Raw genomic sequence first — 16,340 nt, forward strand, 5'->3', positions numbered from 1 at the left:
TCTTTTATTTAGACAGAAAAGCTAAGTGAGTCTTTTAGTAATTCTGATATTTTGAAATACGCTTTCTGTCCGTGCCAGAAAGGGTTAAGAGAAGGCAAAATAAGGCCTGTATAAAAGTGGTTCATGATTATTTCACGTTGCTAAATTTCCCCCAAGAACTGTAATCAACTGAGCTGCAAATCAGCTCACATTCATATTGCATCAGTGCTGGGTATTTTCACTCAGTCCCTGTTAAATAATTACACACCGTAGCGTGCGACGGGTTCAGCATGGGCAAATAGTTCACAGAAACGGATCGGCTGAACACACCTGAGCTTCCCTCGACTCCAGTTAATTGAGGTGTTTATGTACACTAAATTAAGAGATGACAACACGAGCAGGTCAAAGCCGTTCATTTCCCCATATTCATTTCACCCAGTCATTTAGGCACTCTTAATGCATCATTATTTACAGTGTAATTTGTTAGTTTTCACAGCATCAACATCAGCAGACCCTGCTTTCAGACGGAGCCGAGGCCGAGGCCTGGAGATTAAGCACAGTTAGTTTTAGTGGCCTCGCTGAATGTGTTCAGCCGCGGCTATTTGTGGTCACTATTTGATGGGACATCTGTCACGGCTGTCGGCAGGCTAATTATTGGTCAGAGCTGGAGTAATTGGGGAGCACGTTTCGCATCGATTGGGCTGTGCAGGGCAGCGCTGTGTTCTGGGGCTCGGTGTCAGAGGTTGACGGATGGCACCCCTGTGCCAGGAGTTTACCTAACCTGTTATACTCACAGTGTTTCACAGGGAAACAATGTCATAGTGATGCTCGAGAGCAGGGGGACTTATAGCCATATTAAGTAGCTTAGCACATTAACAGCTAATGGGGAATGGGAGTGAAGTATACAGTGGTGTGAAAAAGTGTTTTTTTGCATGTTTGTCACACTTAAATTTATTAAATCACCAAACAAATTTAAATGTAAGTCAAAAACAACAAAGTAAACACAAAATACAGTTAAAAAAAAATAAATAAATCCAAGCCGACATGGGCATGTGTGATAAAGTGCTTGCCCCCTAAAACTAATAACTGGTTGGGCCACCCTTTGCAGCAACAACATGGAAAAAAAATGGCATTTGTTCCTCTCTTATTAACAAAATTGTTGTAATTTCACCACACTGGAGGGTTTTTCAGTGTAAACCACCTTTTTAAGGTCATGCCACAGCAGCTCAATAGGATTCAGGTCAGGTCTTCACTTTGTTTTCTTTAGCCAATCAGAAGTGGACTTGCTGGTGTGCTTTGAGTCATTGTCCTGATGCAGAACCCAAGTTCGTTTCAGCTTGAGGTCCCAAAAAGATGGCCAGACATTCTTCTTCAGGATCTTTTGGTAGACAGATCAAAATTCATGGTTCCATTTATAAAAGCAAGTCTTCCAGGCCCTGAAGCAGCAGAACAGCCCCAGACCATCACACTACCACCACCATGTTTTACTGTAGGTATGATGTTCTTTTTGGTGGTGTTACTTTTACAGTAGATGTAATGTAACTTTTGTTTTGTCACGCCACAGAGTATTTTCTTAAAAGTCTTGGACATCATCAGATTTTTTTCTGGTAAAATCTAAATGAGCCTTATTGTTTTTTTTGTTCCCAAAACAAAATTTTCATAAATTTTGCTCAGTCTCTTTTTTATGGTGGAATCATGAACACTGATCTTAACTGAGACAAGTGAGGCCTGCAGTTATTTGGATGTTGTTGTGAGGTCTTTTGAGACCTCTTGGATGAGTCGTCCCTGTGCTCTTGGGGTAGTTTTGGGCGGCCAGTCACTCCTGGGAAGGTTCACCATGATTCCACATTTTCATAATTTGTGGATAATGGTTCTTACTGTGGTTTGCTGGAGTACAAAAACTTTAGAAATGGCTTCGCAACCTGATAGACTGATAGATCTCAATGACTTTCTTTTTTATGTGTTCCTAAATGTCTTTGGATATTAGCATAATGTCTAGATATTGAGTATCTTTTGGTCTACTTTGATTAGTCAGGCAGGTCCTATTTAAGTGATTTCTTGATTGAGAACAGGTGTGGCAGTAATCAGGCCTGGGTGTGGCTGGAGAAATTAAACTCAGGGGACCAGTGGACCAACACCAAACCATCACTGATTGGTGAAACTTCACACTAGACCTCAAGCAGTTTGAACTGTGTGTCTCTCCACTCTTCCTACAGATTCTGCTCCCTTGATTTCCAAATAAAATGTAAAATAAACTTATAATCAGTGATGGTTTGGAGAGTCATGTCATCTGCTGGTGTTGATCCACTGTGTTTTATTATCAAGTCTAAAGTCAGTGCAGTTTTGTTTTCCCACAAAATCTTACAGCACTTCATGCTTCCCTCTGCTACTGACAACTTTTATGGAGATGCGGATTTCATTTTCCAGCAGGACTTGGCACACTGCCAAAAGTACCAATTGGTCTTAAAATATAATAATATTCTAATTTTCTGAGACATTGATTTTTGGGTTTTCATTGTCTGTGAGCCATAATAATCATCAATAATAAAAGAAATAAACACTTATAATAGATCACTCTGTGTGTAATACATCTATATAATATATGAGTTTCACATTTTTAACTGAATTACAGAAATTAAGTAACTTTATATTTTAAGATTAACTCTTTCTTTGATAATGTACCATCTTTGATACCAATGATGATGATATTTCTCATTCTTACAGGGAGAGCCAACCACTGGTCAGCCATCATCGGGTCGTCTCACTCCAAGAACTATGTGCTGTGGGAATATGGAGGTTACGCGAGTGACGGAGTTAAACAGGTGGCTGAGCTGGGTTCACCAGTGAAGATGGAGGAGGAAATTCGGCAGAAGGTAAGGAGACACACAGTATGCTGGATGTGTAATTATATGAAATTATGATTATGGTGTTTTCCAGGAATTATTTCTTCAGGGCTTTTTTTTTTTTTTTTTTTTTTAAGGTGGTGCATTGTTGCTTGTTAATCACATTCAGTAAAGCATTTGCAGTCTTATCTTGTATTTTTAGCAAAAAAAATAATATTTGGAGAAAATATTATCATGAAATATTGCTGGATCGGTGCCTGTGGGAGTCGGACGAGGTGGTGGAGCTTCTCTTGTTTTAAATTTCGTCTCTGTGGCTTTTTTTGAAATAATGAAATAATGTAAAACACGCTTGTTTAATAGGCTTGCTGTTCCAAACACTTACTGGTTTAATGCTAATTTACCTTGCTGAAAATTGGGTGGGTTTTATCCCTGTAGTCCTTTAAGGAGTCTGATAAGAATAATAACAGGGATTAGAGGCTGCATTCATGGGGCAGTAATGATAAAATAGCGCTGAACCTGCACCGGGTGGTCATTACATTACTATGGCAGTGCAGGAGTGTAATTACATGGTTATGAAGGAGCGACCATGCCGGAGGATGTTTAGAAATAGAGTAAACTGGGCTGTAAAAGTGCTGGGAACAGGGAAGCACAGCACACAGATATATATATATATTATATATATATATTTTAGATTTGAAAAAGATTGCTGTTTTTTTTTTTTCATCCAGACTTTGAAGGAACACATAAAAAATACTTTAAAAAGCAGCGTTTTGTAACAATACAGACTGAAGTCAGATGCATGCGCTAAAAAAGTAAATGGGGTTTTAATACTAGAGTTAAAAAAAAGAGATTGTAGTCATGATATAAGCGATGGTCAAAAAAGAGAGACATAAAATCGATACATCAGAGCCAAAAGCGCAAGACAAAAGAGAAAACCTGAGCCAAAAATACAATCCAAAAACATGAAAACACAGTACAAACAGAGCAAAAGTCAAACACGAGAGAAAAGGGTTAATACATTGAAATAGGAATTAGAAAGAGAATGATCAGTATGTTGCTAGATAAACAGTGGAATTACTTGCGAAAAACATACAAACAAAGAGGTTTACATGCATGTACAATTTACTCACAGCTAAAAAAACATTCTAGAATTCAGGGGATGATGAGCATGAGAAAGTAAAGCAATTGGTTGAGTCTGAATGCATGATATTGTCAAATGCATGCTGGGGATTGTAGTTCTGGAGAGGCACGTGTCCATTAATGGGAAGGGGAAAGGCAAAGTAAGGAACTACAATGTCCTTGTCAGGTTTGACACATTTAAATGGCTCCTATGTGAGTAGACCTTTACTTCCTTTTTTTTTTAAAGCTGGTAACTCTGATGAACTTATCCTGTGCAACAGAGATAACATTTGCTCTTCCTTTTCTGGGGCAGTCTTGATGAGAGCCAGTTTCATCATAACTTTTTTAAAGGTCTTTGCGAACGTTTGTGAAAAAGTATTTATTTTTTCTTTACTTAGTTTTTGACATAATATGGATTAGAACATTACTCAAATAGAGCTATTCACTGTGTACCTGTCACTCTACCTCTTCACTACTTTACAACTGACAAGAAATTCAAGTTTAAATGAACTCTTGACGAGTTTAGCACAGCTGTTAACTAAAAGCCTGAATTTCAGGTGACTCGACCTCATAAGTTGTGGGGGTGTGGCCAACAGAGGATAGCCACTTTCTTTTTAACACTGGTGGTCATGACATCAGCTTTCATGTTTTATGGCAATAAGAGGCACAAGTACATTTTTTTTTCAGATATTATATTTGTATTTAAAAAAAAAAAAATGTTTTTGTGATTATTGAAAATGAGATTTCACAAACTTTTTACAAATGAATTACGAAGGAGCAACCATGCCAGAAGATGTTTAGAAATAGAGTAAAAAGTGAAGTAAAAGTGGCATAAAAGTTCTGGCCGCAGTGTATCACAGCACAGATATATATTTTAGATTTCCGAAAGATAGGTGCTGGAGCTGAATTGAAGCGTAGAGGTTATTGGAAGCTCTCGGGTTGCAGTTTTCCTGATTTTTAAAGCGATAAAGGAGGAGTGCGGCCGCGGTTGGAGTAGGCTGAATTGAATTTAGCTCTACATCTCTCTTTATCTATCTCCACCTCTATCTCAGACCTATTTTTAATGCCTGTCACACTTTTGCCATGTAGCGCTTTGCTGCGGTGGAAAGGATGGGATGATGAAAGTGAGGGAGCCGTTGTGGAGTCTGGCTGGATAATGAGCATGTTACTCCCTCTCCTGAGTGAGCGTCAGAGTGGCTCTTCAGCACAGATTCACCTTAATCTTCTCCTCCTCCCTTTGTCCTCCCTCATTCTTGTGTACAGACAGAAGAACAGGGCCAGCAGGAGCGCTGGTGAACGCCGGTGTTTATGAGTGCTGAGCTGTAATGTGCGTTTCATGAGTTTCTTTTGAGAGCAGTATTTAAATTTACCTGCGGTTCTCAGAGAGGTGAAGCTGCTCCGGCCATATCCAATAATAGATGCAAATATCCAGCGCACTTAGCTTTTAAACCACTGATACTAAACATAGTGGAGTTTTCAACTGAGCACAGTATTTTACATTTGAACTACCGTATTTTTCGCACTATATGGCACACTTAAAATCTTATAATCAGGTGTGCCTTATGTGTGAATTTTACCAGTCATGTATTAAGGAGCAGTAAAGCCACGCTGCTGAAATACAGCTTTATACTGTAGTTTTAGTTTAGTTCTCCAGCAGTATTAGAATTAGCTGCTAAAGAGGCTAAGTGCTAACTCTTTCACTGTTCAAAGTTGAGTATTATTGGACTGTAGTCTGTAATCTGCTAACCCTGGCTAGCATTGCTGGAGCAGCATTAGCATTAGCCGCTAACCACGCTATGCGCCGGCTCTTTCACTGTTCAATGGTGAGTATTATCAGCCTGCGCTAGCTTTACTCACCCAAATATACCGTTTCCAGAAGATTAACATTCAGTGATCATTTGACTTTAGAAGGAAAACATGGAGACACCCATGTCCCTTACTAGTGTCGCAAAATGCGCCTTATAATCTGGTAAATAAGTGTCAGAATTAATGAAACAATCTAGCCCGGTACAATCTAGCAAATGTTTTATTTTGTCCTGTTTCATTTTTATCCACAAATGTTCATTTTGGTGCATACATATCTATAATATAGAATACCCGGGAAACTCACCTAACACAGATCTATGTGGGGAGAAACACTGACATCAAACTTTTGAGATATTTTCCAAAAACTATGCCATTAAATCCAGTGGTATAGTACAGTATACAGTATTATAGTGAAGCACCTCATTTTCAGCAAATTTCCTGAAAATGGGAAAAAAGGCACAATACTCTGATATACACCTGTCATTTTAGTGTGGGCGGTTTCATGGCTTAATTGGACCAGTCTGGTGGCCAATCTTCATTAATTGCACATTGCACCAGTAAGAGCAGAGTGTGAAGGTACAATTAGCAGGGTAAGAGCACAGTTTTGCTCAAAATACTGCAATGCACACAACATTATGCGTGACTTACCATAGTTCAAAAGAGGACTAATTGTTGGTGCACGTCTTGCTGGCGCATCTGTGACCAAGACAGCAAGTCTTTGTGATGTATCAAGAGCCACGGTATCCAGGGTAATGTCAGCATACCACCAAGAAGGACAAACCACATCCAACAGGATTAACTGTGGACGCAAGGAGAGCTGTTTGAAAGGGATGTTCGGGTGCTAAACCGGATTGTATCCAAAAAACATAAAACCACATTATACAGGGCGACTACATGACTGCGCTTTTGGGAACTAACCAGCAGTGAATAAGTGGCTAAAAAACGAATGAACAGATCTTGTTTGCTGTTCAGACTTTTACCAAATGTTTCATTTTTGCTCACTTTTTTGATTTTGGTGCATATCTGTAAAACTGTAGACCTAGGCAACCAGCTCAAGCACACAAGTACGTGTAAGTGGTGCACTGAGGTCAAACTTTCGAGTGTGATTTTCTCGATAACCGTTCCATTAAAGGCGAACTTGACCATGGTTCATCCTGTGAGTTGTTATCCACACTGATATCTGCATACAATACAGCAGATAGGATCTGTACCTCCACCTCAATCCATTTGACCTCCTCCGTCTGCCAGCGTTTGCTCCGGTTCCTGATGTTAGCTCTGAGAACACTGATTCATTATCTAATCCTTTCAGTCAGCGTAGGCAGAGGACTGGAGTCTTACACTACAGAACAGAGCCCTGATGGAAAGCAGGGGGACTGGGATGGGGACGGGGATGGTGGGTGTGGAGAGGGAGGGGGGGGGGCAGCTGCACACACTGAGGGAGCCTGATAACTCTTCTATCAGGGGGGTCCGGTATCGAACGTCTGCAGCAGGTACCGGTGGCGAGGGGCTGGAGGGAGATGTGTTAGGATCTATATCTGTGATGAAACACGTTTGCCTGGCTGGGGGCTGAACTCCTCCGCTCCCCGAGCGTTCACGCTGCGACGAGGACAAATCACGAGGGGACAAAAGAATCTCGCCTTCATCTGCGGCAATGTGAAGCAGGTTGCCGTGTGATAAAAGCATAATCCATGGCTGTCGTGCAGTTGCTGCAAATATGTGTGATAGCAGCCCTCCGTCGCGTCAGTGTGTCGCCTGAAATGGGCTCTCTGTGAGTGGAGCACCTTCAGATTTATTAGCAGGTGCAGACTACGTGTAGATGCGCTCCATAAATAAGAAAGTGAGGTACCACTTTAAAATAAGACTACTATTTATAAAGGGTTTATGACAGGTTTATAAAGGAGATTATTTAATAATGGTTATTAATTATGCTGCACCTGTCATTTTAGTGTGGGAGGTTTCATGGCTTAATTGGAGCAGCCTGGTGGCCAATCTTCAGTAATTGCACATTGCACCAGTAAGAGCAGAGTGTGAAGGTTCAATTAGCAGGGTAAGAGCACAGTTTTGCTCAAAATATTGCAATGCACACAACATTATGGGTGACATACCAGAGTTCAAAAGAGGACAAATTGTTGGTGCACGTCTTGCTGGCGCATTTGTGACCAAGACAGCAAGTCTTTGTGATGTATAAAAAGCCACGGTATCCAGGGTAATGTCAGCATACCACCAAGAAGGACCAACCACATCCAAAAGGATTAACTGTGGACGCTGTAAGGGGAAGCTGTCTGAAAGGGATGTTCGGGTGCTAACCCGGGTTGTATCCAAAATACATAAAACCACGGCTGCCCAAATCACGGCAGAATTCAATGTTCACCTCGACTCTCCTGTTTCCACCAGAACTGTCCGTCCAGACAATAAATTATTGTGGTCTAAAACCTGTATGTTAATTTTTTTACTGTAAATTAAAAGACTATGCAAACAACAGATCACTGTTGGCTTTTCAATTGATATGATGTAACTGCTTATCAATGGTTTTAAGGCATTTATCACTCAATCAATAATACTTAATAATCTAGTTTATAAACCATTCATAAACCATTTATAAGGGTAGTCTTATTTTAAAGTGGTACCAAAAGGGCTTCTACACTTAAAGGATCCAGCAACAATGGCTCCTATAACCACTTATTCTACAGCGAGGGTCCGTACATGCTGGACATTCATCACATCAGCCCAAACAAAGCAGGCCATTAGTTACTTGCGCTGGGGAACGCTTGTTCTGGGGTTAGGCTGGAGCAGCGAGCAGCTGGAAAGGTGTAGAATCTCTTTGTGTGCTGAATAGGATAAAAGGCACCATCTGCTCGGATCAGCGTTTGGAACATACTGCACGTTTGTTTGATCCTGTGTTTTTATGTTTAGCATTATCGGTATGAATGCCATCGCAAATGCTTCTTGTTGGGATGAACCATGGCATTTAAATCACATTGCGGCCCTCAGATTTTGCTTTGTTTAACCCTAGAACACTCACGTTACAATTAGTAACACCATCACTAACGTTGGGTTTACATTTTGGGTCTTTTTATGACCAAATTGTTTGCCGTTCCTAGATATTTGGCAGGACAAAAAGTGAGGGCTAAAAATCTCCTTACCTGATAACGTCCAAACACACTAGACAGTTTAGTCACTTATTGAATTCACTTATTTTAATGCACATTTGCAACCCATATTGACTTTTTCAAATAAAGTTTGGACAAACTTTGTCTTTTATGTTTATGAGTGTTACTTTAATTGAATTAGCTTATTCAGTAAATCTCTACCAATTTTCAAAAAAAGCGTCAAATGTTCAACCAAAATTCTGGCACAAGCTTGTTGATGGCTTCTAAAAGTGTCTGTTTTTTGGACCAACCAAAATTTGAGATCTTCTTTATGTAGTATACAGTATGAGTAAATGTAAACTTCTCACCAAAATTATATATATTCTGTATAACTTTGAAAGGGTAGAGTATTAGTTGGTTTCTTCCATTTTCTTTTTTGTGATAAACTGTGGATAATCTTGTCACCATATAGGCTAAAAAGGATGACAGTCAGAATTTCCAATCCTTTTTTCCAGTTTTTTTTTTTCTTCATATTTTCCAGGTTCATTCAGAAATGGCACAAATGATATGAAAATCCATTAAATACCCAATAAAAAAAAATAAAAAAAAAATCTTCATGTTTGTTCATTACCTTCTGAATACAAGCTCTGTAATATTAATGCAGATTTATTCAGAGACATTTTTCCAATACTAATCATCCCCCAGAGCTTCAGTTTATACAAAAATTCACTGGGCAACCAATATATCGGTCAGGTCCCAGCATGATTATCATGCACACTTCACTGTTACTGACTTTGCAACGATTCCAGCAAAGTTGAAGGAGCTCAAATGAATCTGGGCATCAAAGTAGGAAAGCACTTCCAGTAAAAAAGTGACACCAACACAAACTGCTTCTGTTTCAGCAGCGAGAGAGCGAGGAGAGGGTGGTGGGGGCGGTGTTGTGTGACGGGGAGGGGGTACGCAGACGAATGAGGCGATCGAAATTTGAAAAGAAAGGCCGAGTGGGAGGCAGAAGTGTTGTGATTTGAGTTTGTGCAAGGTTGCATTCAGGGAGCCAAGCAGGCGTTTCGGCGCAGACGAGCCGAGCGCTGCTGTAAAGAGCAGGGCGATAAAGGCTTTATTTATCATAGTGTATATCAGTCTCTGTCACCCTTTCAGAGAGCGGTATTATATGTGTACGCCCATCTGTCCGTCCTTCTGCTGAGCTCATATCGTCTTTGCCATTTGTTTTCCACAAAGGCCAGAATCTACTGATATTTTCGCTGTCTGAACAGAAGCTCACGCTGAAATGTGCTCTTCCAATTGCTCTCCAGAGGCGTGTGTTAGTCGTTAGGGCTGCGTATAGCCAAGAACTTGGAGAAACGCTATGTAGCACAATGCAGCAGTTATGAATCAAAATATTACAATATACTTTTTACTATATACTATCTTGTGGTGTTTACATGTGTAGTGCAAAGACACTGAAATGATTGGTGTATTAGTAGTTAATTAGTTAGTGTGTTGTGCTGGTAGTATAAGTGTTTAAAACTCCAGCAGCACTGCTGCTGTATCTGATACACTGTATCCACTTACTGTTCACTCTACTAGACTAGGGCTGCACGATATATCGTTTAACCATCGTCATCACGATGTGCGCACAGGATTTGCAATGTCATCTAAGGCAATTAAATCAAACTTGTCATATTGCAATGTTTTGATTCTTGACACAAGAAGTAGATAGACAGCGTTGTCTCTGTGTCTGTGTGAGTGACAGGCTTCTGCTGCCTGAGAAGCGTGAGTAGAAGTGGAAGGCAGGAGTAAACACCAGGTAACCTCATTGCCTCCATCCAGCACAGTCCAGCACAATTTTGCAGCACAGATATTTACAGTTACAGCTGAATTCATGCTTTAAATCCCAGAAAAACGCTCTTATTTAACTTTTAAAAAGCTATTTAAATGCCTGATTAAAGGGCGGATTACTGTTGTTTTGCTGTTTTCCTTGGACACAACATGAACACAGCATCCCTACTGTGAAACATGGTGGTGGCAGCATCATGCTGTAGAGATGCTTTTCTTCAGCAGGGATAGAGAAGCTGGTCTGAGTTAATGGAAAGATGGATGGAGCTTAATACAGAGCAATCCTGGAAGAAAACCTGTTGAAGGCAACAACAAACTTGAGACTGGGAAGGAGATTCACCTTCCAGCAAGACAATGACCCTAAACATACAATGTAGGTTAGGAGTCTTCCCCAAAGACTCTTATTGATGTAGTAGAGCATTCGGTCAACCAGACCAGGAATTGAACCTCAGTCTCTCACATGGTAGCATGGTGTTATCCCCCTAATCACATCAAGCCTTTTGCTCTCCTTCTCATATTAAGTCATACAGTTTGTGGATTCTTGTTGCAGTAAAGGCTCACTGTGTATATCATATAGTGTATATCAGTCTCTGTCTCCCTTTCAAAGAGAAGTACTATATTACACTAAATGTACGCCCATCAGTCCGTCCTTCTGCTGAGCTCATATCGTCTTTACCATTTTTTTTTTTTTTTTTTTTTTTTCACAAAGGCCAGAGTCTACTGGTTTGTGTGAGGGCTCTTATTTTTGCTGCGTCTTAACAGAAGCTTGCGCTGAAATCTGTTCTTCCAATTGCTCTCCAGGGTCACATGCTCGGTTTATAGTCATTACTATAAACAGATTTTTTTTTTCTCTCTCCAGTTTTGACTATTATCAGTATTTTCTTTAGTGCGCTTCAAGGTCATTATTGAATCTCGGCGGGAGAGTATAGTAAAAAAAGCAGAGCATCCCAGGTGTCTTCTTTTCAGTGATGAGAGTGTGATTGCTTGTAAATTCGCGCACCTGATTTGCAGCAGGCGGCGGGATTGTTCTGCATGTTTATGTGTACAGCAAGGTCTTTCTAATGGATTTCTTGTAGGTGTATTTATCTGGTGGAAGGTACAAAGACATGAGTAAAGGTGAATGGATGTCTTTTTCTCACTTTTTTTCTGAGCACTTTCTGTGACAGATCTCTTTAAAAAAAAAACCTTGAAAAACATTCAACCAAAACTCTTTTTTTACTCTAAAAATGTTATTTTGCTTACAGCTTCTAAATACATTTGCTTTATTTATTTATTTATTTATTTTCAACTGAGAATATTTTGCATCATTGCGTGTTCCTCCTGGTGAAAGATCATATAGTCATATAGTGTGCAAACCGCAATCAATATAAGATTCCTGTTTGGGAGATTGTTGGTTGGAATCCCTGTCATGCAGCTTGCCATCAGCTGCCGGAGCACTGAGAGAGCACAATTGGCCTTGCTCTCTCTGGGTGGGTAGATGGCATTCTTTTTTATATAATCCCTCCTAGGGTGATGTTGATCAGCACAAGGCTGCGTCTGTGAGCTGATGTATCAGAACTGAGTCGCTGTGCTTTCCTCAGAGTGCGCTGTGATGCTACTCGGCATTGCTACAGCTATCAACAGCAGTTTAAAAAGAGGCGGTGGCTGAAATTACATGTATCAGAGGAGGCATGTGCTGATCTTCACCCTCTTTGTGTTGTGGCATCACTAGTGAAGGGTGATATACAGCTGAGTAGCAGCTGGATGGGTGGGACAATTGGCCTAGATAAATTGAGAGGAAATAATAAAAAAAGGCTAAGTTGGCAAGATCCTGATGTTGCTACGGTGGCTGGCTTCATTCAAATTTCAAATTTTGATTTGAACACAAACATATATAAAAGTATGGTAACAGATTTAAATATATATAACTTATATAATTTAAATATAAATAATATAATAACTAATTTTATCTTCTCAATTAAATATGAAAAGAATTAATGTGTAATGTGTAAAAATTTAGCCAGTGCAATTTATAGGAAATGTAGCAGAGTGGTGTCAGGGTGCGGGGTGCAGGGAGGACGAGGAGGCGGACGCAATTGCAAACAAAAAGGGGATTTATTTAACGAAAACAGGATACTCAATACACAGGGATTTAACTGCAAACAAGACTGAGGAAACCGGGAAAACATGGAACACTGACAGACGATAAACGTACAAGGATCGACACCGGGGAAATGGAACACGGACCTTAAATAGAGGTGCACACACACAGGAAACATGAAACACCTGGGACGAAGGGGTGGAGTTACAAAAGAACACAGGTGAGTGGAAAAACACAGGCAGAACACAGGGGCACGGGTCACGTGGGACAACACAGGCACGATGACAGACAGGAAACAGGGCCAGGACCTTACATAACCCCCCCCTTAACGCGCAACTCCCGGGGCGCGAAAAACGAAACCCCAGGAGCAGGTCAGGAGAGGGCGGAAAACAAAGAACAAGACAAGACAGAACTAGGATGGAGACCGGACAGGGAACTGGACAGGAGACCGGACATGAAACGGGGGCAGGACCGGGAACGGACACTGGACGTGGGGCTGGGCAGGGAGCGGAAACTGGACAGTAGACTGGACAGGAGACAGAGACTGGACGGGGAACTGGACAGGTGACGGAGACTGGACATGAGACGGGGACGGACACTGGAACAGGGACCAGACAGGGGACACAAAGGGAGACGGAGACTGGACAGGTGACAGAGACTGGACATAGGGCTGTACTGGGGACTGGACACTGGACAGGACAGGAGACTGGGGCATGACACTGGACACAGACTGAGACTGGGACTGAACTGGGGACGTAAACGGAGACTGGACGAAAGACTGGACAGAGGGCTGGACAGTGGACAGAGACGTAGACTGGACAGGGGTCTGGACATTGGACAGGACAAAAGACTGGAGAGGGGACAAGGACCGCACAAAAGACTGGACAGGGGGCTGGACAGTGGACAGAGACGTAGACTGGACAGGGGTCTGGACAGGGGTCTGGACAGGGGGCTGAGACTGGACAGAGGAGCGGACAGGGGACAAGTATGGGAGAGTAGACAGGACAGGACTGGACAGGGGAACAGGGACCATAACAGTGACGGGGACAGAAACAAATACAGTGACTGGGACGGGAACAGAAAAACCACCGGGGACAGGAACTGGAACTGACACAGATACGGGGACCAGGACAGGGAGAGACAGGGGTACAAACATTGGTAAGTGCCCAGGACTGGCTAAAGTCTGTGTGGAAGTCCAGGGAGCCAGCCTGGGCATGGTACTGGGATTAAAGTCCGGGGGCCTCGGGGCGGGCCTGGAAACCCGGGGCCTGGGCCCAAACAATGTTCTGGGAGCTGGCACAGGGTCAGAGGCGGCCGGGGCCGCGGGAACTGGGTCAGAGGCGGCCGGGGCCGCGGGAACTGGGTCAGAGGCTGTCGGGGCCGCGGGAACTGGGTCAGAGGCGGCCGGGGCCGCGGGAACTGGGTCAGAGGCGGCCGGGGCCGCGGGAACTGGGTCAGAGGCGGCCGGAGCCGCGGGCACAGAGTCAGAGGCGGCCGGAGCCGCGGGCACAGAGTCAGAGGCGGCCGGAGCCGCGGGCACAGAGTCAGAGGCGGCCGGAGCCGCAGGCAGCGCTGATACAGAGGCGGCGGGAGCCACGGGCAGTGCTGGTACAGAGGCGGCGGGAGCCGCGGGCAGCGGCTCATTCGCGCTCCGAGACCCCCGCGCTCCAAGAAGCACGCGGCTGAGGCTCCACGAGACTTCAGCGGCGGCCGCGCCGCTCCCCGAGACTACAGCGGCAGCGGCAGCGGCAGTGCCGCTCTCTGAAGCTCCAGCTAAGCTAGCTAGCCTGCTGGCTTCACCGCGCTCCGAGAGCCGCGGGCAGCGCTGGTACAGAGGCGGCAGGAGCCGCGGGCAGCGCTGATCCAGAGGCGGCGGGAGCCGCGGGCAGTGCTGTTACAGAGGCGGCGGGTCCTGCAGATCTGGAAGCGGCTGGCACCGCTGGCGAAGAAGCCGCTGTAGCAGGAGCTGAGAGTGCGGCTGCCGCTAACACCAGGACTGGAGCAGTGGGGGAGGCTGTAAAAACCGGAACAGAGCTTGCTACTGGAGCAGGAGTCGCAGAACTGGAATCCGGCCTGGCTGGAGAGCTGGAAGCCGGCCGGGCTGGACAGCGTGGTGGAGCTAGCAGGCTAGCTAGCTTAGCTGGAGCTTCAGAGAGCGGCACTGCCGCTGCCGCTGTAGTCTCGGGGAGCGGCGCGGCCGCCGCTGAAGTCTCGGGGAGCGGCTGAGCCACGGGAGTCACGGGGCGTGGAGCCTCAGCCGCGTGCTTCTTGGAGCGCGGATGAGTCGCGGGGGTCTCGGAGCGCGAATGAGTCGCGGGGGTCTCATGGCGTGGAACCTCAGCCGCGTGCTTCTCGGAGCGCGGTGAAGCCAGCAGGCTAGCTAGCTTAGCTGGAGCTTCAGAGAGCGGCGCTGCCGCTGTAGTCTCGGGGAGCGGCGCGGCTGCCGCTGAAGTCTCAGGGAGCGGCTGAGCCACGGGAGTCACGGGGCGTGGAGCCTCAGCCGCGTGCTTCTTGGAGCGCGGATGAGTCACGGGGGTCTCGGAGCGCGAATGAGTCGCGGGGGTCTCATGGCGTGGAACCTCAGCCGCGGGCAACACGGGAGTCTGGGCGGCCGAGAGCCGTGAAGAGCACCGCCCCTGTGGGGTACGGTAAGGGGGTTCTGGCCGGTGCGGTGTAGAACTCCTCTTCCTCCTCGGAGCTGCTGGGAGCGCAACCGAGGAAGTCCCACGGCTTCCGCTCCACGAGCCTCGGGTACTCGTAGGTTTCACCCAACCTGAGACGAGTCCCGAGGCTCCCCGCACACACCAGCAGCGCCCCCCCAAGCAAATCCTCCCCGGAAAAGGGATCCTCCTTCGGCTGGCGGGACCCCTTAGAACGTCTACCCCGAGGCCTGTGGCGTCCTTTAGGCCTCGGGGATTCCAACGCCGGGGTCCCGCATGAAGCGTGGCGAATCGCCAACCTGGAGCCGGTCCACGGGTTTGCTGCGTCCATTTTTTTTTGGTCGATCCTTCTGTCAGGGTGCGGGGTGCAGGGAGGACGAGGAGGCGGACGCAATTGCAAACAAAAAGGGGATTTATTTAACGAAAACAGGATACACAATACACAGGGATTTAACTGCAAACAAGACTGAGGAAACCGGGGAAAACATGGAACACTGACAGACGATAAACGTACAAGGATCGACAAGCCCTGCTTGTGTCAGTCCGAATTGTTTACAGATAGAAACTCTTTCTGTAAACAGCCGCGGGCAGCGCTGATCCAGAGGCGGCGGGAGCCGCGGGCAGTGCTGTTACAGAGGCGGCGGGTCCTGCAGATCTGGAAGCGGCTGGCACCGCTGGCGAAGAAGCCGCTGTAGCAGGAGCTGAGAGTGCGGCTGCCGCTAACACCAGGACTGGAGCAGTGGGGGAGGCTGTAAAAACCGGAACAGAGCTTGCTACTGGAGCAGGAGTCGCAGAACTGGAATCCGGCCTGGCTGGAGAGCTGGAAGCCGGCCGGGCTGGACAGCGTGGTGGAGCTAGCAGGCTAGCTAGCTTAGCTGGAGCTTCAGAGAGCGGCACTGCCGCTGCCGCTGTAGTCTCGGGGAGCGGC

General features: G+C 45.0%; 1 protein-coding gene across 1 annotated transcript in view; it reads left to right on the forward strand.

The window, feature by feature from the left end:
• spon1a (spondin 1a) overlaps positions 1–16,340 on the forward strand; it is a 217,555-nt gene that overhangs the window by 53,302 nt on the left and 147,913 nt on the right. The window contains exon 6 of the mRNA XM_049483540.1: positions 2,704–2,852. Within this exon, the coding sequence (XP_049339497.1) occupies positions 2,704–2,852 (149 nt within the window). The remainder of the gene's footprint in view (positions 1–2,703; positions 2,853–16,340) is intronic.

Source organism: Astyanax mexicanus, chromosome 9, assembly GCF_023375975.1.
Source record: "Astyanax mexicanus isolate ESR-SI-001 chromosome 9, AstMex3_surface, whole genome shotgun sequence".
In the NCBI taxonomy this organism is placed as follows: domain Eukaryota; kingdom Metazoa; phylum Chordata; class Actinopteri; order Characiformes; family Acestrorhamphidae; genus Astyanax; species Astyanax mexicanus.